The following is a 26,959-nucleotide window of genomic DNA, read 5'->3' on the forward strand; positions in this document are numbered from 1 at the left end:
ATCATTGATTCGCAGTTCACACCAACAACGATGAAGAACAATACTTATGTTGACACTTTTGAATATGTTGACACTTTTGCATATTCAGCACACATTTTTGGTGCATAGTTGCATGCATGTTTCTGGAGATTTGAGTACATATTTATTAGCGATTATATTATCAGACAAAGCTGTCACGGTATTTGGAAGCGTAATTTTGTGCAGTTAAAGAGTTTTAGTGCATCGCACGCTATCGCCTTTGTGTACGTAAGGGATAGCGTTGGTAGTTCTGCGCACGCGCAAGCAGAGCTTTGCTCATTGCACAGAACCACCACGCAATCCCATACGTATGCAAAGGCAACAGCATATGTTATACTAAAACTCACCACTGTCAACGTAATATCATAATGCGTAACGTAATAATATACCGCGAGCCAGCGCGTGCTCCGCTCGACGACGCACAAGTCCCAACAGCTGTGCTCCAAAGAATTGACGCCACGTGTGACGTCACTGACGTCATGGCTCGGGGAGAGCGGGCTGCTCCTCCTCGAGCTCTTCTCAACCAATATTCTCAGTAACTAGTGCTGCAACTTCGTTGTAAAAGTCCAAACGCAACGGAAAAGACAGAAAAATGTCTTCGTTATTCCGGTACGTTTGTTGTAAAGAAATTTGTTGTAAATGTTCGAGAATTACATTGGTCCAATGGGAGTTTGACAAGCCAGCCAAAAAAGTTCGTTGTAGCGTTTTTTTCCGTTAAAAAGGCGTTCGTTATTAAGGAGTTTGACTGTAGTAAACAGCAGTAACATAGTTCAGAAAAGATCGTGTACCCTTACCGATGATATGCCACTTCCACATTCGCTGTCATTAATTCCAAGAAGTTCACTAAGATCTTGGAGGCTCTTCTGACGGTCGGGGTCATTCATCAGTACTGCAGACAATTCATCTTCAGCGGGGGACAACCATTCATAGCCAGAAAGGAAATCCGCAAAGGAATCGTTGGGACACCAGTTCACAGGAGGTGGCCAATATGGGTTCTGCCTGTATGCCTGGTAGAAATCCCGCAGCTGCATATCCCTCGCCCGTATCCACTGCCGAAGAATCATCACAACCGCTGCAGCAAACCGGCTGAAAGCAGGAATCAGCACATATGCCTGCGAAAAGATAAGTAGATTCTGCTTTCTGATGCTTCCGGCAAGAGATTAGCCCACTAAAATTCACAGGTGTGTGTGCATTCAAAAATTGGCTCAGACTTAGCACTACAATGGCATTATGCTTGATCTGTACTCCAATGATGCATTTCTCTATATATTTCTTGTACACACACTGTATTGCAGTCGTTCCAAAGTCTTACATCAATGTGCACTATCCCAGTGCCAAAGAGCTGAAGTTTACATTCAATCTGCCAAGACAAAGAAAACAGAATAAAAGGAAGACAAAACAGAAAGGAAAGGTTAGCCTGGCTTTGGCTTACTCTGTTCCTTACAGCCTTTCCTTACAAAACTCCAGCCTTACAACACAAGGCAAAATCATAGACGGGTAGAAATCCAGCGAACCGGTAGGGAAGTATGAAAGTAATTGCCTCAGGACGAGAGCCGCCGATATTTCGAACAGAGACTGTTCTGTTGGCCCAGAAGACGAACAGTCTCTGTTCGAAATATCGGCGTCTCTCGTCCTGAGCAATTCCCTTCACACAAGACAAAATCATGCTTTTCATGTATGCAACAAGTACCACCATGAGACCAACAGACATTGAAACCTCAATAGTTCGACATAAGCAGCACTTCATCCCATACATAGGCAAAACATGAGAGACACGACAGGACTCACGTCAGTTTAGTGCATTGTACTGTTTAGTGTACGGTTCTCGTCTGTACCGTCAGCGTGCTACCTATGGCAAAGTCATGACAGCTCTTATTTTCTGTGTTCAACGCAATGACTGATGCTTGGATGATGCAATGGGTTCCTCAGATGAGACAATGTTTTCAAGTTTACTGTTGAAACAACTGCTGCTTTGGCTGGTGAATATGTTTTTTTACAGTCTTCTGATTTAACTTCTGTTTTTGGTCTGCGTTGCTTGCATGCATGGTTACAGCAACACATGCAAGGAACTTGTTAAACGAAAATGAGGTGCCTGTTTTCTTGCCTCTATAGGGTGTCTACCAAATTGCAGCCTTCAAATTCCCTCACTTTTTCAGTTCCTTCACTGTCTATTCAATGGCTATTTGGCTGGCTTCACTGGCTATTTCAAGCGAATTCCCTGACCTAAACAAAAGGGAACTTGGTGCCTGCTGCTACATTTTGGTACAGATCCCTCATGAGACAGATTATTTATTGAGTATTAGTGAGGCTGCCCTACTTTTCTACTTCTGAGCTTGTCGTATTGGCAGACTGCTACTCGCGGGAATGTTGCTGCGGTGTGGCTGCTCAACCACTGACTGGCACTCAAGATTCGCTGCGCATCCTCACAAGGCTTGTCTGTGATTTTCCCGACTTCACCTGCTTTTTGGCAAAGTCCCTGACAATCCCCTGCCTTTTCCAGTCACATTAAAATTCCCTGACAATTCCTGGTTTTCCAGGTTGGTAGACACTCCAATGTTGACTTATGCTCTGTGCTACAACACTGTGAATTATTTTATATTCTAAGTTCCATTAGATTATGACACGGAGTTGAGAGGTGGGTCATTCCCCGCCAAATGATACAAAGGTCCTGCTCGACCCCCCGCACTTCTGGACCAAAATATTATCGTGGATGCACTATGACATTAATAGACATTTCCCAAAGTTTTACTGGGAAATATTGAGCCCCTGGCATTTTACACGGGGTCAAAGTTTTCGGTAAGCACCAAAACCATACTATGCTTGAAATAATTGGGCGGGTGCATCGCTCGGGTTACACGCATAATTATGGTGCCGAAACAGACGACTGGGTTCGGAAAATACACTGAAGGAGGAATTTTTGGGAAATTCCAAATTTTAGTGCCCTAAAACGCCCCCGGCTATCGGCGCTTTTTCTTGCGAGTTTGCGTTTTTTTAAATATACTTTCCATGACAGCTGGAATTCTTGAAAACCTAGTGGCCGTTCACGAGGACCCATTCTACAAGCCTGCTGGTTTTCAAAGCCGTCAATGCAGTAGTTTTTGCCATAGTACACCTTAAACCTGGCGATTTTCGCAAAGTTTGACGTTTTTACAGACAATTTCTGAAAAGGAAGCAGTCGTCATAGAACAGTCATTTGGTATGCATTACGTAAAGCAAACCCTCAGCCAAAACATATAAAAAAACTAAAGAGGTACTTTTTGATAAGCGCGAGAAAATATTTTTCCCTGAACATACTACGCAGAGGCGCAGGCACTCACCGGTGGAGTGAGAGCGTTAGTGAGCATCGCAGGCCAGGCGCGCAGGAACGCGACAGCTCAGATACGCCGCTGCTTGTCGCACGATGCCAAAAACGATATTTTGGAATTGTGGCCACCGGGCTAGTGCATGCACAAGCTACTGCCAATGTCGCAACAAGTAAGCAAACCTGCATCCACCAGTATTCGCCTCGAGATTGAACAGCGTCGCCACCATGCGGCTGCTCGGTGAACTACCTTTAGTGGGGATGCGCCGCTTGAGCCGGTGCTTTCGCTGTGGTCACCGTACTCGAAAACGTGCTTGGAAGGATCAATTTCTGGACTTTTGGGCTTTTAAAATCGGTTCAAAATGAGTGAAAATGATTTGGTGGAAAACTTTGTTCTAGCAGCTTTCAAAGAGCTGCTTAGCAGGGAAGAAAACTACAGGACGTGCATATGTTCCATTCGGCCTTTGTTATATTATATTTGTCACTGCGGTTCTGTGTGTCAAACAAAATGTACCAAGAGCTAAGGTCAATGTTGTAACATTTTTTTTTTTATCATAGGCATACAACTATGTCACAGTTATTTATAGAATGGTTTCTGTGCTAGCTGTTCGAAGTTACTTCATAGTGCTCAGTTAGGATATTCTGCACGTGCTAAACACAAGTTGTATCGAATGTATAAATATATGGAATATATGATTGCATGAATATATATATATATATATTTGTGGCACGGGTGCTTTTAAATGTATGAATTTGAAGCTTTCGTCTCCTTTCATCTGACTGTATGACGGGGCTAGACTTTTATCTTTCACATACGTAATCATTGGCACACATCATTGGAAGACACGCATTCAAAGTAAAATGCACCATCCCTGAACGTTCTATGTAAAACAAGCGTGTTATTATTATTTTTTTTGGGGGGGGGGGGGGGGGGGGGTATGAAGCACGTGTGCAACAGCGTGTTTCAGAATACACCTGCCGCTGGAACCAAAAACTTAGTTTATATGTAGTTATTTCGTGACCGGTAACACCCCACACAAAGTCAAGTCCACCACACAGGTGTGGTCATCTGCTAACATATTTTAGCACCATTTAATGAATGCCCGAACAGGAAATGAATCAAACCTCGAACCGCTCCCGGTCTCGCACGACCTGAATAACCACTGCTGTTACTCGACGCAAAAATTGTAGCCAAGGGCCCTTATGTTGCATTCTTGCACATTTGTACACTTAGATTCATTGTTATTGTTGATTAGTGCAATGTACATTTAGATCAGTGGAGACAGGAATTTTGAGTTTTTCCTTTTTTTTTTAAATCCTTGTTGTCGCGACGCAAGATAAAAAGGTAGAGGGAAAGACAGCTATACACAAGCGACGAATAAATATTCGAGCGAGAGCAGCAAAAGACTAAAACAAAATCTAGCTTGGAACAAAGGAGGCAGTGTTTCCCTTCAAAAGCATACAGGAGATTTTCTTTTCACAACTTCGCGATTTGAGCGTTTCGCAGTGCAGCACTTTTTGTCAACTTCCACACCATATCAGCGTTCTAAGTATCAATTTCAAGACACTTCAAGACATTTTCAAGACATCCGCAATATGTGAGGCACTGACAGCGGCATTTCATCCAGAAACACTGCGATATCCGCGTAGAAAAGCCAGAGCCTGCTGCGTCCGATCATGCCGTATCCCCACTAGGGCATCTGTCTCAGCGCCACCTACAGTTCGATCTCGAGGCGAATAGCAACGCGAGATGGATACTTTGCATTACAAACCCCACTGAAGCGCATAGCCGCATGAAAGCATTTCTGCTTACACCTATGTCTTATCATTTTCTTACAAGTTGTACAAAAGCAAAACGTCTGCAACCCAAGTAAATGGCCCTGCTCAGTACCCCAGTATGCGCAAGGAACTCAATATGACGTCCCATAGTTGTGTGCATCATATACGTAGTCTACAAAGTTGAAAATTTTTCAGTGGAAAAGAGTAGTTTTCCTGGTCCCCCATTGACAGTTGCCTGCTTTTGGAGACAGTAGCCTGCGGTGCAGGGGGCAGCACGCCACAGGCTCTACACGTTGGTCAGCTTTGCATATGCCGCCAGTTTATTGCGCATGTAAAACGCAAAGATATGGTAAGATTTGTAGGTAGCGGCTCTAGGGGATAAACAAATCCCTCTGGAATGCAAATCCCAACGACACGTGAGCATACGTGTCCTACGTTTCATTGCTCTGTGGCGGACAGAGAAGACCCTCCGGAACGGCTTGGTCGATCACTTGACGCATAAATTGCTATCACTGAAATACCACCACTGGGCGGCAAAGCAACAATCAGAGTTCCTTCGGAATCTAAAAAATTTGTTCCCTACTGAAGAAGGTGTCATCCTAATAGATTTTGCCGAAAACTACAACTTTGTGGTACAGGACACTCCCCTATCTTTATATTGGGATCAAGGACAGGCTCTCATTCATTCGATGGTATTTTACAACTGCTTTCCTGGTGACATGAACTTGCGTCACCGTACATTCGTTGGGATATCAGATTGCTTAGGGTAAGATAATGCCGTGCTCTATACCTTTCAGACAAAGCTCACACGCACAATAAGAGCAGACTATCCCCATGTAAATAAACTTCGCTACTTCACGGACGGCGCAGATTCTAAATACAAAAAAAAAAAAAAGTTTCGTCAACCTCTGTCACCACTACTCGTATTTCAGCATAAGTGCGTCATGGCACTTCTATGCAACCTCACATGGGAAAGGGCCGTGCGATGGAGCTGGGACTCTGAAGAGACTTGCTGCTAAAGCCAGCATTTTGAGCCCCTTAGGTCACATACTGAGACCCGTGGATCTGTACAGCTGGTCAGATGCAAATCTCGACGCCATTACATCGATCAGGGTGCTGGAGGAATAGGTAGTGCGGCAGCAAGGGGCATTGAAGAATCGCTACGACAGCACAAGGGCCGTGCCTGAAAGAGGGAGGTATCACCGCTGCGAACCCGTTAGCCGCACTGAAATCACCGTGAAGGCAACGTCTATTTCCAACGGCATCGGGTATTCCGGGTGTTCAAAGAACATGCCAGAAACGTGGATCCGCCATCTACCGCATCAAATACTGTACATAATCTTGAGCGCCTACACCGTGCTAGTGTACTGAGCAAGGGCCATTTATTTCCGTTGCAGACGTTTTGCTTTTGTACAACTTGTATGAAAGTGATAAGATAAAGGTGTAAGCAAAAATGCTGTCAAGCGGTTATATGCTTCGGTCGGGTTTGTAATGCAAAGTATCCACTCGCGCTGCTGTACTGGAGGAGGCAGTTTCCTTACCTGTTGCGACATTGGCAGTAGCTTGTGCATGCACTAGACCGGTGCCCACAAGTCCAAATTATCGTTTTTGGGATCGTGCGACAAGCAGCGACGTATGTGAGCTGCCGCGTTGTAGCGCGCCTGGACCGCAATGCTCACCAACGCTCTCCCTCCACCGGTGAGTGCGTGAGCCTCGCGTAGTATGTTCAGAGAAAAAAAATTTTCTTGCGCTTATCAAAAAGTACCTCTTCAGTTTTTATATATGTTTTGGCCGAGGGTTTCCTTTACCTAATGTATACCAAATGACTGTTCTATGGCGACCGCTACCTTTTCAAAATTGACCATAAACACGGCAAACTTCGCTAAAATCGTCAGGTTTAAGGCACTAAGGTACTATGGCAAAAACTACTGCACTGACAGCTTTCAAAACCAGCAGGCTTGTAGAATGGGTCTTGGTGAACGGCCACAAGGTTTTCAAGAATTCCAGCTGTTACGGAAAGTATATTAGAAAAACGCAAAGTCGCAACAAAAAGTGCCGATAGCCGGGGCGTTTTAGGGCACTAACAGTTGAAATTTCCCAAAAATTCCTCCTTCAGCGCATTTTCCGAACCTAGTCGTCTGTTTCAGCACCATAATTATGCGTGTAACGCGAGCGATGCACCCGCCCGATTATTTCAAGCATAGTATGGTTTTGGTGCTTACCGAAAACTTTGACCCCGTGTAAAATGACAGGGACTCAATATTTCCCAGTAAGACTTTGGGAAATGTCTACTAATGCCATAGGGTATCCACAATCACTTCAAGCAGACCAACAGCAAGCAGGTTGGTTACTTGAATCTTTGACACCTGAAGCACCTTACAGCATCTGTATCTGCAATATGCAGACAAATTTCAGTTACCATGCATGTGAAAGTGCAAAAGTGTATGCGTTGCACACTGCTGCATTCACTGAAACTCATACTGGTGCTATTCCTATTCTATTGAGGTAGAATGTCACTTCTGACTGTGCTAGCTGGGAAAAAATTGTTTCCATGTGTGAACTGAGACAGACAGACAAGAAAGAATGCAGGTAAAAATTGATGCTTCATGTAATCACTGTATATATGAATGATATGAATTGAAGCAGGGATTTTCCCAGGGCTTTAATTTTGGGGGTGCTGGTGGAATGTAAGGGGGTGTACCACCTTGTTGTTCAATCAGCAATGTACAGCGTATATACAGTCGAAGACGGCAATAGACACCCTGCTGAAAGCAGGTGCATAAAAATGATCTACCCAGCCCTCAATGTAACACACCTGGTATTGTTACAAAAAATAAATAAATAAATGGCAGAATTAACGTGAATCCTTTGCACTATTTCACCAACAGAGACAGCTGTCAGGTCCACCTAGGGCAAAGTTTTCTTTTGTTATTGTTTGAGTTTGGCAAGATGTGGTTTGTGGTCGGTGAAGCAGGTGGTGAGGCATCGTGTGTACTTGCCCAAGCACACGCCATGTAAAGACGTAGTTGATGGTGGAGCTGTGCCGAGTCGTGGGTTCTTTAGTGTTGGACATTGGGTAGAAGTCGAAGCCCTTCATAGTGGTCACGAAAGTAGCTCTGTGTCTAGGTTAAAGTCTCCCATGAGCAAGATTCGTTTCCAGTCCAGCTTGAAGGCAGAGTGGATCAAGTGAGCGACACCGCGTGATTAGCGTGTAGTGAAATGTAGATGCATGCCAGAAGGAGGTCTTGGGGGACGTATGCCGCACATCAGGGATGGACAGTATTTAAATACATTGTATTTAAAATACGTATTTAAATACAGGCAAGAAAAATGTATATTTAAATTTAAATACCATTTTAGGCGTATTTATATTTAAAATACACTTAAATACACATCTCATCCTCCTGTATTTGTGGGCTTCTCTCGAGTTCCACATTGTTAGCCTCCAGCGATGAAGGGTATCTTGGATAGAGGCTACAGGTCACTCATCCCGTGTGTTCAGGGATTTCCGTCCTTCTAGAAAACAGCACAATGTGCGAATGAGGGCATCGCCACCCCCGTTGCTTCAGTCTTGGAAGCGGGAGGAGAAATGAGAACACCAATTTAATAATCATATATTCTACTGGATCGACAGCAGTTTTGTGCATAAAACAAAGCCGAACAAAAATGATTATTAACATCAGCGTTTCTGTAGCGTGGCAGCAGGACACCACAACAGAGCAGATTTTTGTTGCAAGCACAAAAAAGTGCAAAAACGGTACAGAACGTGCCATTCTCAAGCCTCGCGAAAGGAGGTCTTATTGAGTATAGGCATCGTAGCGCCAGCGCGCGGCGCCCGTCGTCCCTAGGCCAACTTTCCGGCAGAGCTGCGTGACCAGGAAGCTATCAGGCGACTGTGCTTGTACTTTGACGGTGTGCCGAGTGAGCGGCACCTACTCTAGTTCAACTGCGCTTTGCAGTTAAACCTCGATGTAGCAAACTTCAGTTTAACGAAATTTGCGATTTTGCGAAGTGTTATGGTTTCGGTAAATTTGCTCCCATAGAACCCCATGTATTTCATACCTCAGTATAACGAAGTCTTGTCCCTCGCAATTTCAATTTAACGAAGGCCTCAGCGAAGTACAGAGCATATTGTCGCCGCGAATTCAGAAAAAAACTGCGCACAAAGGGTATTTTTCTTCGAGATTTTGATTTCGCGGCAACATAACGCCACCGGTAACGAGTCTGCAGTCACCGCGCTGCCATTGCTGCCATCTCGTCGAACGCCGACGAGATATTTCGCGTCGGCGGAGAACTCTATTGGCTGTGGCCGTGCCATTCCCTCTCGTTTGCGCCTCCCGCTTGCGCAGCGTGCGTCAGGCAAGCGACCACATGCGTTGTGTTTTTCCTTTCGGTTCACATGCTCCATACTGTCCACACCGTACTGGTTTCACTTTGCTGCTTCAGATGCTTCGGTTGGTTGTTTATTGTGGTGAAGGTGTAAACCGCAAGACAATGAACTGAGAGATGAAGGACTGAGCAGGACGAAGAACTTTCGGAAGCTTGGCGGCAACTTCGAGGCACCCCAGACATTGTCCCCGACGCTGTCACTCTTCAGGACTTTGTTTGTGGACTCTTGCGTTATTCCAACGCAAGAAGCTACTGATGACTATCGTGCAGGATGTACTCAGCAACTCGCAAGGTGAGGACGTTACCGATGGTGATGAGGAATCGTGCGACATCCCCGTCCCCAGCGCGCGAGATGTACTCGATGCTCTTGATGTGCTAAGGTGATATGTTGGATCGCACGAGCAGCACAACACAATGAACAACACAATGAAAACACTTTGAGAACTTGAACGTTGTGTAACGCCAATGTTGGTAGCCAATATGGCACAGAAGAAGGTCACAGACTACTAATAAATTATTTCTCGATAAATGCTGCACATTGATGAGAGAGGCGTCAGCGCCCTGTCACTTCTTTCGATGCTGCACATTGCTGGTTTTCTCTTGCGTTGTATACATGGTGTTTCATTTTAACGAAATTTTAATTTAACAAAGTAAATCGCCTAATTTACCGACTTCGTTATAGCAAGGTTTAACTGTAGTACCTTTCACAGTGGTGCTGCATTAAGTCTGGCCAGTTTGGCCGTTATGTCACTCGTAAAGTGGATCCATATGCGAAAGGGCAGGCCATCTTCCTCAAACCAGACGTGCTTGAGTGTTCCGAACCCGCCGTTAAAGAGACCATTGGCAAGGTCTAAGCTGCAGGTGAGCATGTAGGGCTTCCCTAAGCTGAGCAAAATGGTGGATGGTAAATTGACAGACTTGGTGGGCGGCATGTCGTCGATCAGCTACTGAATTGCCATTCTTTCCTGGTTTGTGTCACAGCAGAATACGCTCTCCAGTCATCTGCTTGGCATATGTCCTCGAGACTGGCAGCCTGAAGGAGGTTGTACTTTTGGACAGCTTATTAGCCAGAAAAAGCCATATTCCGTTCGAACGGCGGAGTTGGGCCTCACTCTTGGTGATGAAGCGACTCTCCAATAGCGCCATTTCATCCTCTGTCGGCACATTCCCGTCGCCAATCTTGGTGAAAACATCTGCAAAGCTTCTTTCTGGTGTACAATTTGTTACGGAAGAAAGTAGTCCAGGAAATGCCAAGTGTTGTACTTGGCAAAGGCGTTAAGTTTGTGGTGTGGTCGCGTAGACACCGCCACGGCATCGACGGGAAGCAATTCTTCTCACTCGTCTTCTTCCTCTCATGTTCTTTGCCGACACGCTGAGACATTACGACGTGAGGCTGTGGCACCATCTGTGAGGCACGAGAGGAAGCACTGCAGCACAGGCATATCCCTACGTGAGCCCGAGGCACAGGCAGAAGTGCTTTACTGGATGCTTCAGCTTCAGACACTTTTTGGCCAACTCCAGAATCTCTCCCCCCCTTATACATCCACTTTACAGCTATCACTGTAAAAAAATGCTGCAGCTGTTGGTAACCACTTAACCCAAGTGGGGTTATGACAAGTGTTGAGAGTAATATGCCAGCCAAATATGGCGACCTCATGGTGCATTCTCAACACTTTCCAGAGTTTGAACAAGGAAGTAGACGTACACTTGCACAGTTCTATTTCTGTAATACAGCAGTCTCTTTTTGTTTGTCCTTTCCCTCCCGCATTTTCTTTTTGTTTTGCCACACCATGTCAATAAGATTTGATTCCGCAAAATTCAGTCCCCCTTAAATGTCAATCTTTTATGAACAGGCGTGAGTGCACAGGTTGTTGCGTTCTGAATATAAGGTTACTGACACACTGACTAGTTCACTCTATGAAACTCGAAAGTTCAATAAATATGTCCGAGATAACCTAAAGCGACAGGTGAAGAAACAAGACCTATAACTTCAAAATGCAAAAGATGGCGATGTGTGTAGATAATCGTTGGACCAACCACAAGGAAAGACAGGAGCAACGGGTACATTCCAAAGAGTTAAAGGGACATACCCCCCGTCCCCCCAAGGGCGATCAACAAGAAATTTCTAGGGGGTGGGGGAGGGTGAGGCGATGCTGGGAAAATTCCTGATTTGAAGGACATGCATACCTTCATCAGGATACCTTCAGGATACCTTCACCAGCAGGAGATGCTATCCACATAGTAATTTTGTATTCCCTAGGTAAGGGGTCTCCAACTCAAACTGAGGCACAGGCCACATTGGCCTGGCCTACACCACGGCGGGCTTAGATAGTGAACATACACAAAAACTGCCTCTGATTTAGGGGACCGAGTGGCGTAGTGGCAACTTACTCTACTGTCTTTAATGTGACACAGATACATGGATGCCGTTGGTTAGGATTGTATCGTCTAGAAGAAAAGTCTGAAGGAAATATGCAGTAGAACGGACAATGTCAACTTTATTACAGCCAACGGCAGGAAGCTATGCACCTTGGAATAAACTAAGAACAAGGTTACAGGAGGACGCGCTCCTAATGATGCGCAGACGACACTTGAGGCCTCTTTTTCCTCACCAGATTGATGGGGTCCACGTGTAGATTGATCGCAGTGACAATTCTCAACTGGGCTTGAAGATGGTGGTCATCAGACAGCTGGGACCTCAGCTCAGTCTTTTTGATATTTATCATTGAAAAGAATTGTTCGCATACGTATGCACTTCCAAACATCCACAGAACACGGCTGAGATTAGAAATCAGGCAGGAAAACAATTTCCTGACTACTGTAGAACTCAAGCGCCAATTTCGTCAAAATTTTGTCGCAATGTGGAATTGCACTGGAGATCTATTAGTTCCATTTGGAGCTTGGGCTTAAAGCCTTCTGGAAAAACTGAAAAGCGGACAGCCAACAGTGTAAACATCGCCTCGAGTATCTCAATGTCATGAAACCTTGTCATGAACTCACGCCGCAGCACTGACACTGCCGACGAGTATGTGGGAAGAGTTTCCTCATTATTGCAGTCAGCGGCTTTTAGCCAAGAAAAGTGGAAGAGATTCTTCGACTTTAGCTGTGTCTCCCAAAGTTCCAACTTTCTCACAAGACCTTTGACGCTGTCGTACATCTCTGTGATCAAGCGAGCTTTCCCCTGCAGGCTCATATGAAGTATCTTAAGGTGGTTAGTTATGTCGACGAGAAACGCCAGGTCACGCAACCATTCGGGGCATTCTTTCCCATTGTTGTGAAGAAATTTCTTGATTTCATCTCGAAGATCAAAGTAACGTTGAAGAACTTTCCATCTGCTGAGCCACCTGACCACTCTATGATAAGGCAGGTCTTTGTGCGTGGCATCTAAGTTTTGAAGGAAATCTGCAAACAGACGATGATTCAAGCCTGTCGACCGAATGAAGTTAACGGTGTTGACGACAACGTCCACGACGTGCTTAAACTTAACTATGCGGCAGCACAATGCTTCTTGAAGTAGGATACAGTGAATTGCCAGAAGGTTCGTGGGCACGCCTTCTTGTGCAAGCATTTCTTTGAGGCGGACTACCAGACCTAGATTGTGACCAACCATTGAAAGAGCTCCATCACTCGCTACTGACGCGAGATTCTCCCACTTAAGACCTGCTACTTCCATACTGCCTTTTATAGCGCTCCACAGGTCACTCTGTATCGTCTCGCGTTACACCGCGGATGAACACCACGCTCTGAGCTGAGTCCGTGGATTCGTCAAGTGCTAAGGAACACGCACAAAAATTCTAAGAAATATCGCGCAGCTGCATTTCCAAATCTGCAACCACGTCCTAGACAACATTTGCAGGAAGGCTAATCTTCTCAAAATAATCTTTTGCAGTTGTGCACTCAATTCCAGCTGAATGAATGAGACAGTTCTTGATAAAAGGACCTTCTGTGAAGGGTTTTGACGCTTTTGTGATAAACTGCAAGCAACTGCGACCAAGGACGAAGCTTGGTTCAATGGCGACCTCACTTTCTCTGTTAACTTTACAAAAAATGTCCTTTTGTCTTGTGGCTGCCAATATGAGCCGCATCACTTTTTCTTCACGGATCTTTCCACTAAATTCCACGTACTGCCCTTGGCGAAGCGCTTCAAAATGACGTCGGGTGATTCTGCTCTTTCAAAGCACCAACAGTTTTTTGGCACACCAGACATTCCGGGACTTTATTTATATCTGCGAACAGACCTTAACGCGAACAGAACTATACCTCCAAATGCTCTTGGAAGGTACGCTTCTCCTCCCCTACCAACCGCTTCAGATGTGGCTTCGAGCAGGCCATAGTCCTTGTGGTTTTTTGTAGTCCGTCGCAAAAACATGAAAACACTGCAGAGCGCAAACCGACGTCCACCGTAGGCTTGATAGTTCAACACGTGATTACGGAAGAGACGCTTTGACATCTGCAAATTCCGAAACTATAGGTATAGAACCTTCGACCGCTTTGTCCTTCCGAGGAAGTGTTGGGTGTCCGTGACAGCGTTCCCGTTGTGCTGTACTGAAGAGACCTCCCACGTGAAGTGTATTATTTTAAGTGGGTCTGTGAATGTTGCAATTCGATGTTATCCAAGAACTAAAGGGCTTTCCACAGGCCCACGATTGCCCATGGCGTCTACTAGCTTCTTTTCTCTCTCTCTCTCCCTGCGATTAAGTTTTCTCGTCTCCCCTTCCTTTTTTCTCTCTCTCTCTCACTTTTGTTGCGGGAGCCCTGCAGGACACACAACGGCAGCTCGCAGGCCGTGTGTTGGAGTCCCCTGCCCTAGGCGTTCCCGAATAGGCAATCGCAAATTGGCATCCTACGATGCCAGTGACTCCTGTTAGTATTGCATACACATTTATGTCATTGTGCTTACAAGGCCAGGCTCAGTGCCTGTACATCACGACATTCTTGCAGTCCTTGGACACACTTAACCAGATGAACAGAGCAAAACAGAGCTCAAGTCATGTTTATGCTGCCTGGAACACAATTCTCTTGGATAATTTTTCACACGTGGAAGCTTGGGGAGCCTCTAGGCTGACCTAACATCCCCTCTTCAGAGACGTCAGACCAGAGTGGCCATCAGTGAAGATGGTCACCACTGTCATAGTGCAAATGGGATAAAAAGCACGCTGAAAACGACCACGAAAACGGACAGCACATACAAGCTCAAACTAGCAAATGAAGACTTATTGGACATAACAGGTCATACTGTAGATAACCAAGTCAGCTGCAGCACACTTGTAACTGTCCTACTCTTTTTTGCACATGAACCTACTTGTATGTAATTTTTGTGGGGTGTTTAAGGAAAACTCATTTGCTGGTTTGAGCTGCTTGGTGTTTGCCATTTATCCCTTAATGTTCCGTGGTTTATAATGCGGATCGAGGCTATGAAACTGAAGGCCACATGTAATTCCAATTTTTCGTTTCCAATTCAATTAATTCCAATTCAGTCTGCAAAAAAGGATTCAATCACATTCCAAATCCCTATGTAGAAAGCTTTGTCATTTGCCTCCTCCATGTTCACCGAAGCTCAGGCTTCTGATTTGAATCGATTTCGTTCACCAACTTACCTCTATCAAGTATGAAGGTTGCCTTCACATTTTTCTCATGTGAATCTTTCACAATGTCAAGAAATGAGCTTACGTGGCAATCCTCTTTCAGCTGACGCAGTTCTTTTTTGTACCAGTAAACTGTGCCCTTCAACTTTTCGAGCTCGGCTCGAAGCTGACGCTCCTTCGCATGCCACTTTCTTCGTTCATAAAACGCTGAAGATGTGAGAGGCACATCTCTCTGAGTTGCAAATGTTCTCCTTGCATAAACTGTTCCTGCACACACTTGAAAGTTAGTTGGGTCGTCTGCAAGGCCTGACACATCAGAACAGATATCTTCAGTGACAGCAGGGTGGCAAAAGAGAGGTACATCCGTCTCATGCTGTGTAGGTGATCTTCCAACACGTAGGCGATCTTCCAGCACTTTCTGGAAGGGCAGCAGCGGTGCAGGGCGGTGGAGTTTACACTTGACGGGTGTAGCTGACGGCTGTCTGCCTTTTCATGATGCTTCTGTCAACCCTTTGCTTTTGCGGCACCGGTTGCTTGTATGACGGGTAGCCTTGAAAAATGCTTGGGATAGCACCTTTCTTCAGTTGCCGTGTCTTTGTACCTTCTTTAAAATCCGTGGGCAAAAAGTGCTTGCTGCACACAACCGAGTAACACGAAGTAGAATTCAGTTCCCAGTCTTTTCTCGAGATCATGCGCAACCACTTTTTTCGTAAAATGAGGTCTGCCGGAATCTCATGGAAAGATGTCCCTGGATCCTTCTTTCTCGCACTTGACATGAATAGTGGAATACAGCAGTATTGCATAACGAAAACTCACTCATAAGATGCGCAGTCAATAGCACTTACACGCGCGTTTCAACAGTAGTCCTACCGGTACTACACCGGTTTCGGTTAGTTTCGGTAGCCCGGCGTGTCTGCAACGTGTCGGAACGCAGCGCCGAGTGCGTGAAACAAGGGCGAATAAGAGAGGAGGGTAGGAGAGGGCTTAGATTCCTTGCTGAACGGCGTTTGGCAGTCATCTCTAGTATAGAGGAGGCGCTGGTTTCACACACCAGAACCAGTCATCCTCAGGTACCCGTGGACGCGGCTGTAGAATATGTACCACTGCGCCCATACACCATGTTGCAAGCCCATTGGGCGAGACTGTGCGCGCACTCCGACTGGTAGAGAATGTTTTGAAATCTCATTTTGTACGTGCATATGTGCGTGCAGCGTCTCAGCCGTTTCAGCATAGTTTTGAAATAGCACGGTCGGCATGTCGTCCTCCTGTGTTCGGTGGTGTCAATCGACAGAACAGTTTTCAGAAATATGTTCGCGGGTTTATTCGTCCGTCATTGTGAGTTTACGCGTGTTGTGCTGTTTCAGGACACAACTATTGATGAGACTCGCTTGGTATTAGGAGTTGAACAGTGTGTTCGTTCTGCTTCATGTTCGAACTTTGTCCCAGTGTGTCAGCAACACAGTGGGCTTTGTACGCACAGTGCACCCATGTATCAGATCTTTGAATCAGTGCTTTGTATCCAATAAATCTTTATTTTACCCAAAAATCGCTTTAGATATTTTGAATACCGAATAACGGCGGCAGGCTTGAAATCCAGAAGTCGATGGTAGCCAGTCCCGGCCGAAAGGCCAGCCAGACATTGACGCTCCTGATTGGCCGACAGGTTGTGCATAATATCCACCACGTCGCAATTTCATTGGTCGTGTGCCCAGTGTTGTGTGAATTATCTCGAACTATGGGCTCTATGGGGAGCTGTTGGAGCCTGCCAGAACCATCTTCACTGCCAACTGAAGCCTAGTGCTGGGAGTTACGCTTAGGCCTGGCTGCGAACATCTCTTTTGTGTGCATTTAGTGCCGCAAGTTCGCAAACGAGATACTCGGTTCCGCACCCAGTATCGTCCACAACTTCCTCGCTTGCAGTCAGTTGCATCTTTCGTTCAGTTGCGGACATGGCGGCCAACGATGCCTGCACTGCTTCGGCGCACTCGCGGGACGTCTCTGCAGACACATACGACGGCTGTAAATGCACCTCAATCGTACGTCCAGTGCTTGTAGATGGTTGTTCATCTGCCCTGTCATGAATCGCCGATGTGCTGCTAACTGGGCTGGCGGGTGGACCACTCACGCCAGCACCATGCTGCGTGTGAACAAAGGGCTCAGTTTCGGTTTCCATCGAAGTTTTCTGTTGCTTCCCCGCCCTCTGAGATCTTCCCTTGCGGCTTCCAAAGCGATGTACAGTTGACCACTTCTTCGTGAACGATCGGGGAATAAACCGAACAGAAAACAACCCACAACGAACTATCCAAGATACTCGACAAGCTGGCGAGGCGTCTGGACGAACACCCAGCAGACGATCCGGCGGAGAAGGAGCCCGTTGCCAGGAGCAACCGCGAACTGGGCCAGTCACGGAGCCCTCATGGATCACGTGCAGCGGAAGGCCAATCATTCTCCACGACAGGGCCTCGAAACTTTTCCAGTTTGCGCGGCTAGTTTGGATCGAAGAATGATCCCGCCACGGGAAATTTGAAGAGGAGGAAACACTCTATCCATACAAGATGGCGGCCCGCGCTGGTTTCGTTCCAGAGATTCGAGCGCGTAAAAACCATGGAGGAAGGAAACACAAGGTGCGGCCCCTCCCGCAGTTTTCCATCGGGGCGAGCGTAGCTGGCTTCGCATTGCATTCTTGGATGCTCCTGTCTACCACGTGACTGCTCACGTGACCCTCCAGACAGCACGGCGCCACCCATGGAGGTAAGAAACTAAGGAGATGCCCTAAGCGCCTCTCCCAATGCAAGCGGGTGTGCTGCGACCCGCGCATGGCGTTCTGGTTAGTTGCCCACACACGTGACCATAAACGTCACGGCAAGACGTAATAAAACATGGCGTCCTCCATGTCCGCGGCGTAACTAACCTGAATACCGAGACGAGCTGCGGCCGAATAACTTGTTTCCGCTTTCATAACATCTTTGGAGTTAGAAGTTGTCACGTACCCGTTGAAACACAAGATAGATCATCTCAGTGTGGAAGCAATGGATCCCTAAATCGCTAGAAGACGTACGTCATCGTGACATTGCAGGGCTTCTCTCCCGTTTTGCTCAACTTCTGCTGTGATTTATCACGCGGCAAATGTTGAAACACCCCATAACCTTCAAAGTATTGTGCGAATGAACTCCTTGACAGTAAGAGGTTTGCTGAAGATGAGGTTTGCTAAACTTCCAAGTCTCCGCGCAGACCGCCATAACACCGAAACATGTGGGAATCACGTGATTGGGCAACTAGATGGGCGTGGTATTGCCAGGAGCGACCGCTAGAGGGGTCCCACGGCCCTCCGATCTTATAGCTCTCTCCTTAGTTTCTTACCTCCATGGCGCCACCAGAGGCCAGACCAGACGACGCGAGCTGTAGTTGTGTCACAGTTCGGATGCCAGTATTACCAGGGGAATGAACGCGTAGTATATTTCTATTGTCGGGAAACACTCACGTGACCTCTAGCATTGGGCCAATCGTTGGACGACGGCTGAGTAGCTTTTTTGCTCTGCTTTTTTCTGTCTCCCTGGGTGACATGTGACGCTGGGGCGCTTTCCCCTTTCCCTCTTTCATCTGTTCTCTGTGGGCCTACATAGCCAACATCGACAAAGAAGACCACCAAGAGTTTACCTCAAACATACAAGATGATAAAAATAATACTCTCTCAGATCCCACGCAAATCGAAGAATATATAACCGAATTTTACACAAAGCTGCAGCAGACTCCTACGACGAAGAGTGCCATGCACTAGGGAAGAAACTACCCAAAAAACAAATAAAGCACGACGGAAATGAATCCCGGACATAACACAAGACGAGCTAGAGGTGAGCATCAAACGCCTGGCACCGGGGAAGGCAACGGGCCCAGATGGGATCCCTAACGAGTTCCTAAAGGCACTCAAACCCGGAACAGTGGAATTCCTTAGACAATGCTTCAACCAGATTATATCTATGGGGGACATTCCAGTAGATTGGAGGGAAGCCAACATTACACTAATACACACAGGAAAGGGTAAGCCAAGAGAAAATCTTGGCTCCTACAGGCCTATCGCCATCCAGAGCAACGTGTATAAGCTCTTCACATCAATTCTTAACCGAAGACTACAACGCGAGAGCGAAGGGAACATAGCTGAAGCACAAAATGGGTTCCGCGTAAATAGAAGGACTAGTGACAACCTATTTATTATTACACAACTGATCGAAGTCTACAAGATACAACGAAAAACGTTTTACCTCGCCTTTTTGGACTTGGAGAAAGCGTACGACACTGTACCACACAATCTACTAAAACAAAAGATCCAGGCCTGCCAAGTGTCCGAGAGCTTGGCGACTCTGATAGATCTTCTATACAGAGACATCTACAGCAGATTCACCTTGGGCCCGTACACGTCGGACAGAATCAAACAAGAAATCGGACTGCGCCAAGGATGCCCACTTTCACCCACTCTCTTCAACATTTTCATCAATGATCTCCTAATCGCCCTCGAAAAGTCAGGGAAAGGAGTCCACCTGCGCACACAGAATGTGGACGGGAATTTTGAGGAGACCGTGATCTCGTGCCTGGCCTTTGCAGACGATGTCGTCCTGATAGCCGATGAACCGGGAAAACTGCAGGACCTTCTAGATATGTGTTCTGCGTTAGCAGAAGCAGAAGGCATGCTTTTCAGTAGAGAAAAAAACAACGTAATGAAGATCGGAGACAGCGCAACATTTCCCTCATTTACACTGCAAAAAGCAAAAGTGGACACCACCACAGCATACAACTACCTTGGAATCTTGCCCGAGGACAGGGACAACTATCTACAAACGTACGAGGAAAACCTCCTCAGAAAAATGAACAGCAGGAAAGGCCATACGTGGCACATAGCACTCCACTCTTTCCACCCCTACGAAATAGGATGTCTCCACTGGAAGACCACCGCTGTCCAAGTGGCAACATATGCAAATGAAGTAGTATGCCTCAGCAAGACAACAATTACACAACTTGACCGGCAACAACGAGAAATCGGCCGATGGCTTCTACAAGGATCTTTCGCCACCCCAAATCCGGCCATTCAGGGTGAACTGGGGTGGTCCACGTACGAATACCAAGAAGCACGCTCCAAGACAAGATACCTTGGAAGACTGATCCACGGACGCGAAGAATCATACACGACCCGCCTATTCAAGTTCCTCAGATTTGCCAATATACAGACCAACTGGATAAAGAGGATCAGTCAAATAGACAGAATATACAGCAGACACACAAAAAGGAACACCGCTAAATCTGAAAAGGAATAGAATGGCCTCGTCAAAAAAAAAATGGACCTCATTGAAAGGGAAAGGTGGCTCTCGGCTGTGTCAAAAAAAGGAAGCATGGCGTTCTACAGACGACACAAGACGACCCCAGCGCCCGAGAATATCTACAGGGGAGACAAAGGTAGTGGTCTCCTGTTCCAGGCACAAACGGGTTCCCTCCCAACGAGGAAAAGATTGAAGGAGCTCCTTGGGAGCGACAGCGCTACCTGCCTCCTCTGTGACAACGGAGAGGATGAGGACATCGAACACATACTCTTCGTTTGTGCGGCCCTACACAAGACAAGAAACACAACGTCATGTCACAACAGATAGAATTGCTGCTAGGCTTTCAAGTCCACAGCGACATCCAAATAATCGGAGAGACCAAGCACCTCCTAATAGAGTGGGAGAAAGCATCAAGGACAAAACCAGACGGACAACGTCCCTGACCAGGGAGCCCCCAGGAAACACAAGGGAACATCACGCCTGGAACCCAACCAAACCCCACCAACCCAGAGGGAGAAGCCGAAGAAGAAGCGACGCCCACAGAAATGACAGACACAGCCAGGGAGGCAAGCGAAGCCAAGACAGCCACGACCATCCCTGTACCACCAAGACAACGACGGAGAAGTTCCACCCCGTCTGCTACACCTCCAGTGTCGAGGTAGACCAGACCCAAAGACCAAGCCAAGCCAAGCCAGACTGTGCCAAGCCATGCAGCCATGCGAAACGAGATGCATCTTCCTTCCTCAGTCCCTCTCTCTAAGAAATTCTGAGGACGCCCTCTGCTTCCATCACCTCGACCTCACTCCTTCTCTCCCTATACCCTCCCTCGCTCACTTTCTTTCTCTTCTCACCCATGCTTCCTCTTCCTTCTTTCTGCCTCTCTCTCTCTCTCTCTCTCTTAGCCTGTGGCACCGCTTAGGTGCCTGCCCTGATGCAAAAGGGGACGAGGCTACTCTGAACCTGAACCTGAACCTGTACCCTCTACCCCGCTTTGGCGGTTCTGGATTTTCGTTCGCGTCGAGTGAAATAAATAACAAAATGTGGCAGGCGTTGGCTGTTTCTGTTACACAAGCTGCTTTATTTTTCGAGATAGATATTTTCAAATCACAAACTGCATCTGCTGCAGCTGTGCAAAACACGAACATGATATGAACATTGTTTCTGAAGTTCGAATGATATGCCGCAGCAACTTTGCATTCACTGATGGCTGATGTCTCACTTGGAAGATTTCACAGTAGAACAACAGTATATTGGCCGCACAGGCACACACATTCACAGATCCGGCATGACAGAGAACATGTCCATATCCCTTTGCTGCTTGTGTAGGCGCCTGGTTGACCCGTCACAAAGGAACTTCTGCAGCTGCTATGCCGAAAGATGATCCTCCAACCACTTTGAGTAGCTTATCCATTCTACTGTATCCATGCAGATGCTATTCTGAAGCAGATATGGGTTGAGTACTTATACCTGAACAAGAAAGATAGAGATCAGAAACGTGAAAACCAAAAATTCTACCTGTCAAACTGCTGCGTATATGCCACAGGTGTGGCGCTATGCTATGCTAAGCGGCAGAATGGAATAGGAACTGACTTACCTGTCATCGAGTGGGTAGCGGAAAAACACAGTATTCGTCCTTCTTGAATCGCACCAAGCAATGTGAAGCAGACCTGCCTTCCACTTATCTGTCACTGAATTGACTTGCAGGAGTATCCATGAGGCACCGAGCTTTTCAGAGTCGGTATCGACAACATGTTAGGACACTAAAAACCATCCAAAGCGGTACCGGCATAGATGCTTTGCTTGCGTCCCTGCTGCACCCAACACATTTCGAAACTTTGCTGCGAATTGCACCGGCACCACCGACACGGTGTCGTGTCGCCGGCTTGAGCGCGCCAAGGAAAGTTAATAATTTCAAACCAACCAATGAGCGCTCGCATACCGGGGGAGCGGCCTCAGGAGCCAATGGTCTCGTGACAGTTGAGAACTCGCGCTTCGACGTGAAATTCTGACGTTTCATGACGTTTGATGACGTGAAAAGCTTGCAGCGCCTCACTTCAGTCCGCAAGTGAACTCGCGAGTTTCATCCCCTTGGTATTACGTTGAACGCGTGCTCATACATTACATCTGTATTTTCAAATGTTTACTCATGTATTAGAAGACAGTGCGCAGAAAGCAAAACGAATACGCGGGACCGGAAACATCACGTGTGGCAACAGGTGACTTCCAACGTATGTACGTTTCTTGATTAAGTGGTAAAGAATGCCGTACTCAGAACACTATTAATAAGATTTGTGCAACAACAGAGGACATGAAATGAATCTGCGGCACAGTGTCAGGTCCCAGACGAACAATTCAAGATGACTCGATCACACAGGCAACTAAAAAAAACTGACCGTGTATTTACGAACCAAACGTATTCCCGTGACAGAGGTGCTTTCAGTTCAATGGCAGCCGCAGCCGGGACAGAAACACATTACCATACGTCGTTTCTAAGATGGGGCTCACATTTTCACAATAAGTTACTTTCGAAAAGCAAAACCATACGGAGAGCAGCGCGAGAAACAAAGCCGTGCAAAACCGAAACTTTAGAGGGGATCACGTGATGGACAGGACGTAATGGCGATTTTGACGGGAGCGACAGCTAGAGGGTGGCAACGCTAGTCTGGCGCAGAGCCGTATATCAAAAGGGAGTCAAGTCATTGGGAGGAGTCACAAAAAGAGGCTCGACCTGTCAATCACAGTTTCGGTCCTCTGAGTGGTTTGCTTTTCACCAAGGGAGTCGCCATGACACCTTACCACTACCCAAAATGGCGACGAAAACAAACGCAGTGAAGCGGAAATTTCGCGACAAAAAAATTTTCAGACTACTCTGATTTTACGCTGCAAACGTACATCCTCATATACGAGTCTCGGAAATCAGTTTCAACTTATACTCATCGAGCGATATCTAACTGAAAATTATACGTTTTGTCGCCGGTGTTCGGGCTAGTGAACACGGTGATCATAATGAAATCATAACACAAACGGCACTGTGCTGTACAATCCCATATTTAATTGCTGGATTTCATTGATATAAACATTCTTGCCTTTTATATTCCAGCTATTCATGTAGAATTGTTTAAAAATCATACCAACAACAGAATGTGTCCCAGCAGGTGGTTCTGCCGGCAGCGGTACGACGACAGAAGCAGACGACAATTCCCGACGTGCCTTACGCTCCCTAGGTGGCGTTCATCAAATTTGCACCAAAAATCTACTAATTTTGCAGATTACGAGAGGTATCCATTTCAATCCCATCCAATCCACTTGCCACCCAAAATGGCACTGCCCATGTTGGATACGGGGACAAATAGAGAGGATAGGTTTATTGATAGCGCCCCATATTTCAAGACTTCATTGGTCAGAAAGCTGAAAAAGTGGGGAGAGCTTCAGGTATAGGCATGACCCATTAATGGCCAGACTCCCTTTTAATATACGGCTCTGGTCTGGCGCGAAGAGCCGCTCTTGTGTTTCCTTCCTCCATGGTAAAAACGATGATGTTTCACGAAGTTTGACCTGTGCCTCACCCGATGATCGAAATATTTTTTTTTTTGCGCTTTGGTGGCGTTTTACACCATAACTCTTTCAGAACACACGGAAAACACATAATATGAGCCAAAAATGCGATTTTCAGAAATTCTTTTTTTTTTTTTTTTACATTTTTCGATGATCGATCACCACATCCCCCTTTAAGGAGATTCCGAGAGCCTGGTTCCTGGATAATACTGTACGAATGCACCTCGTTAATGATGAATGTTGCAATTTTCTCAGTTATCATTTTTGTCCATGAAGACGCCAACGACAGTTTCAGTTTGAAACTACTCAAGGACGCAGTGCATGTAAATTAATTCCTATGTTTCTTTACAGCCAACCTGTGCATTGGCACTTGTGTTCTTAAGCTTTCAAGGTGTTGAAACTGAGCATAATGTCATCTTATATGGTTCACAAGCAGAGTAGTTCATTCAGTGTGTCACAGTCCTTAACAATGAGCCACATGTTGAACACTGATGTTGAAAACTTTAAATTAGACTTATAAGTGGTGCCCAATTCCGTAGCAGTTGTCACTTGATTACCATGTTGGAGACCAAAAGCTGCCCCGAACACAAGTACCAAATACAACGCGGAAGATTTTCAAACATATATGTATTTAGAAAAGAAAAAAAATTGAATATCATACATGGAATTCATCACAATGCAAACTGGAGCAGCACCTTAGTTCTGCCAGAAGTAAAAACAAAAACGCACACTTCAAATTATAGTGCCAGCACGATACAAACTGGAGAAAATCTGGGCCCATGTATTTACGTGCCCAATACCATAGGTAGCTGTGCCAGTGCATCAGCGGCTTTATCCATTTCGTACTGCCTCGAATGGTGGGGCGCCGCGTCCGAAAACTAAACTGATTAAATGAACGAAAAACTGAGGTCATCTTTTAATCGTCACGCACCAGTTAGTCTGTGCCCTCTCTCTTTTGTCGAACTAAACTGATGTTGCAGGTATTGTGAAATGACGTCAAATACAACGGTTGAAAGATGACATGCCCAGTAAAGATACGAGACATCACAAGTGCGCACTCTACGGTCATAAAGTGGTGGTGCCCTCCACGACACAAAAAGGACTAGGCATCCCTGAACACTGACACCTTATCTCTAAGCGATATTTGAAACAAATTTATAATATTCTCGAATATGAATCGCTATTCCATTCAACACCAGAACTGAATACCATAATCTGATACTTGATTTGATTTGATATTTGAAACTTGAGAATATTCACAAAGAGATGTGATGACACCCACACCAGATAATTTTCGTTTTCAAGGCCCCTCGTCTAATCACCATCTTACGGTGCGCAGGATAGCTGCCGAGGCCAAGAGACGAAGACCCTCGCTTGCAACATCCATAAATGCGAAGGTCACCTTTGGCTGTCCTGTCAGTCCTACTACTCGCCGAGAGATGGCAATCAGATTAGGAAGCTCAAAAGACGAACACTATCTGGATGCTGCCTTCGCATGGTGAGACGAGAGTGTGTTATTTTTATTTTACACCGTGATGTTCATATAGTCCTACAAGTAACACTAAAAAAGCCCTTACCTTAACTTGGGCCCTTTTTGCAGGGCTAGGCGAACCAAAGAGTTCCCGATAGGAATCCCTGTGTACGAAGAGGCACACTGCTTATAATATTTCTTTCGTTATTTTCTTTCCCAAGTGGATATGCTTACCTGGTGCAGCTACAGTAGAAGGGGTCATGTGCTGAAAACAGAAACATGTTAGACTCCACCAATGGTTCAACATGTATGTCATATCAATAAGTCAATTTTTCTTACAAATACTTGCCTGTCGAGTCCTCTTCTGCGAATAAAACCAATTTACAAAGCACCCCATTAGGCACAACTGTCCTTTGATATGCATTATGTAATGACTTTTCTACATCAGTGTTCAACGCTCTACAAAAATAAACCATGATAGGAGAGATTAAGGAGCTTCTGTCAATTTTTTTTTTTTGAGTGGATGCCTCTTGAACAGACTCTCTGGTTAGGAAAGCTAGAACCGTTCGTGAGCAAGTTCAACTGGTGTGTGTGGAGAAGGCATGACTGTTGTGGGCAGTGTGCCAGCTACAAGAGGTATGACTGCACTCATAAACGAGTACTTAGCAGGCAAGATGTTCTTCCACCACTTTAGAGAGGTTATGCCATGCAGGTCATTCAAGAACCTGCACGCCAGACAGTAGTTATGTACTGCTTGCGACATGCTTGTCTGAAATCAGCACCACGTGGTTTAGCCCAACTCAAATCTCCAGGTGTTGCTAGATCAGCTGTTTTGAGTAATAAACATGTGCCGCATATGGTCTTTCTTTAAATACAATATTGGAACAACATTTCCGAGGGGAACCAGGGAAATATGGGCTGCAGAACTACTAACAGGCGATTCCAGACAACTGTGTCGCAAGCAGTACATCATCATCAATTGGCTCCAAAACGAGTTCACTTTGCCTGTGAGAAGTGCTCTATGAACAACAACTTCATTTAAATTACGAGTAGGAAGCTTCATTGCCAGGGGCGATGAACTACCTCACTGATGGCTCTATGAAGATGAGGATATAACGATCATAAGACTGTATGATATTAAACTGCAGTGTAACATGTTCGAAATATGAAGCACACTTACATTATTCCGGACTAGTAATATGCCTCCCCTCATACCTCACATTCACACATCTGGTAAACTATTCAAGTATAAGATGGATGCGAGGAGGTTATGGGGACAGCTGACATGACTGACTAAAACCCTGCAGGTTGTGCCTACAATTCGTTTAAAGAGTTGCTTTGAATTATTTATTTTATTCATTTATTAAAAAAACAACCATCGCTCCACAGAAGTGGAGGGGAGAGGACAAACTGTCAACTGTCCACACTTTATGACTCACTCCCTACTGCTTGGATGGCACAACTTTTCATTCATATTTTTTGTTCACTGCATAAAAGGACGTACAGCTCTAGTAAGCTCATACATAGTAACATATAAATAAATTTGTTACTA

The 26,959-nt window shown here is 45.9% G+C and overlaps 1 protein-coding gene and 1 long non-coding RNA gene across 5 annotated transcripts in view; one reads left to right on the forward strand and one right to left on the reverse strand.

Annotated features, from left to right (window-relative positions):
- Positions 1 to 26,959, reverse strand: part of LOC135396547 (uncharacterized) — a 139,304-nt gene that overhangs the window by 48,860 nt on the left and 63,485 nt on the right. For 3 of the 4 annotated variants that reach the window (XM_064627590.1, XM_064627589.1, XM_064627587.1), the window contains 4 exons: positions 25,757 to 25,771; positions 25,642 to 25,672; positions 25,514 to 25,571; positions 813 to 1,130 (listed from right to left, as the gene is read on the reverse strand). In XM_064627590.1, the coding sequence (XP_064483660.1) occupies positions 813 to 1,130; positions 25,514 to 25,571; positions 25,642 to 25,672; positions 25,757 to 25,771 (422 nt within the window). The remainder of the gene's footprint in view (positions 1 to 812; positions 1,131 to 25,513; positions 25,572 to 25,641; positions 25,673 to 25,756; positions 25,772 to 26,959) is intronic. The other variant, XM_064627588.1, reaches the window with a different exon arrangement.
- Positions 968 to 25,429, forward strand: LOC135396551 (uncharacterized). Its single transcript, XR_010423429.1, has 3 exons — positions 968 to 1,429; positions 2,367 to 2,555; positions 23,537 to 25,429. It is a non-coding gene; the product is annotated as an uncharacterized LOC135396551 (long non-coding RNA).

The sequence above is a fragment of the Ornithodoros turicata genome, chromosome 6 (assembly GCF_037126465.1).
Source record: "Ornithodoros turicata isolate Travis chromosome 6, ASM3712646v1, whole genome shotgun sequence".
Taxonomy (NCBI): Eukaryota; Metazoa; Arthropoda; class Arachnida; order Ixodida; family Argasidae; genus Ornithodoros; species Ornithodoros turicata.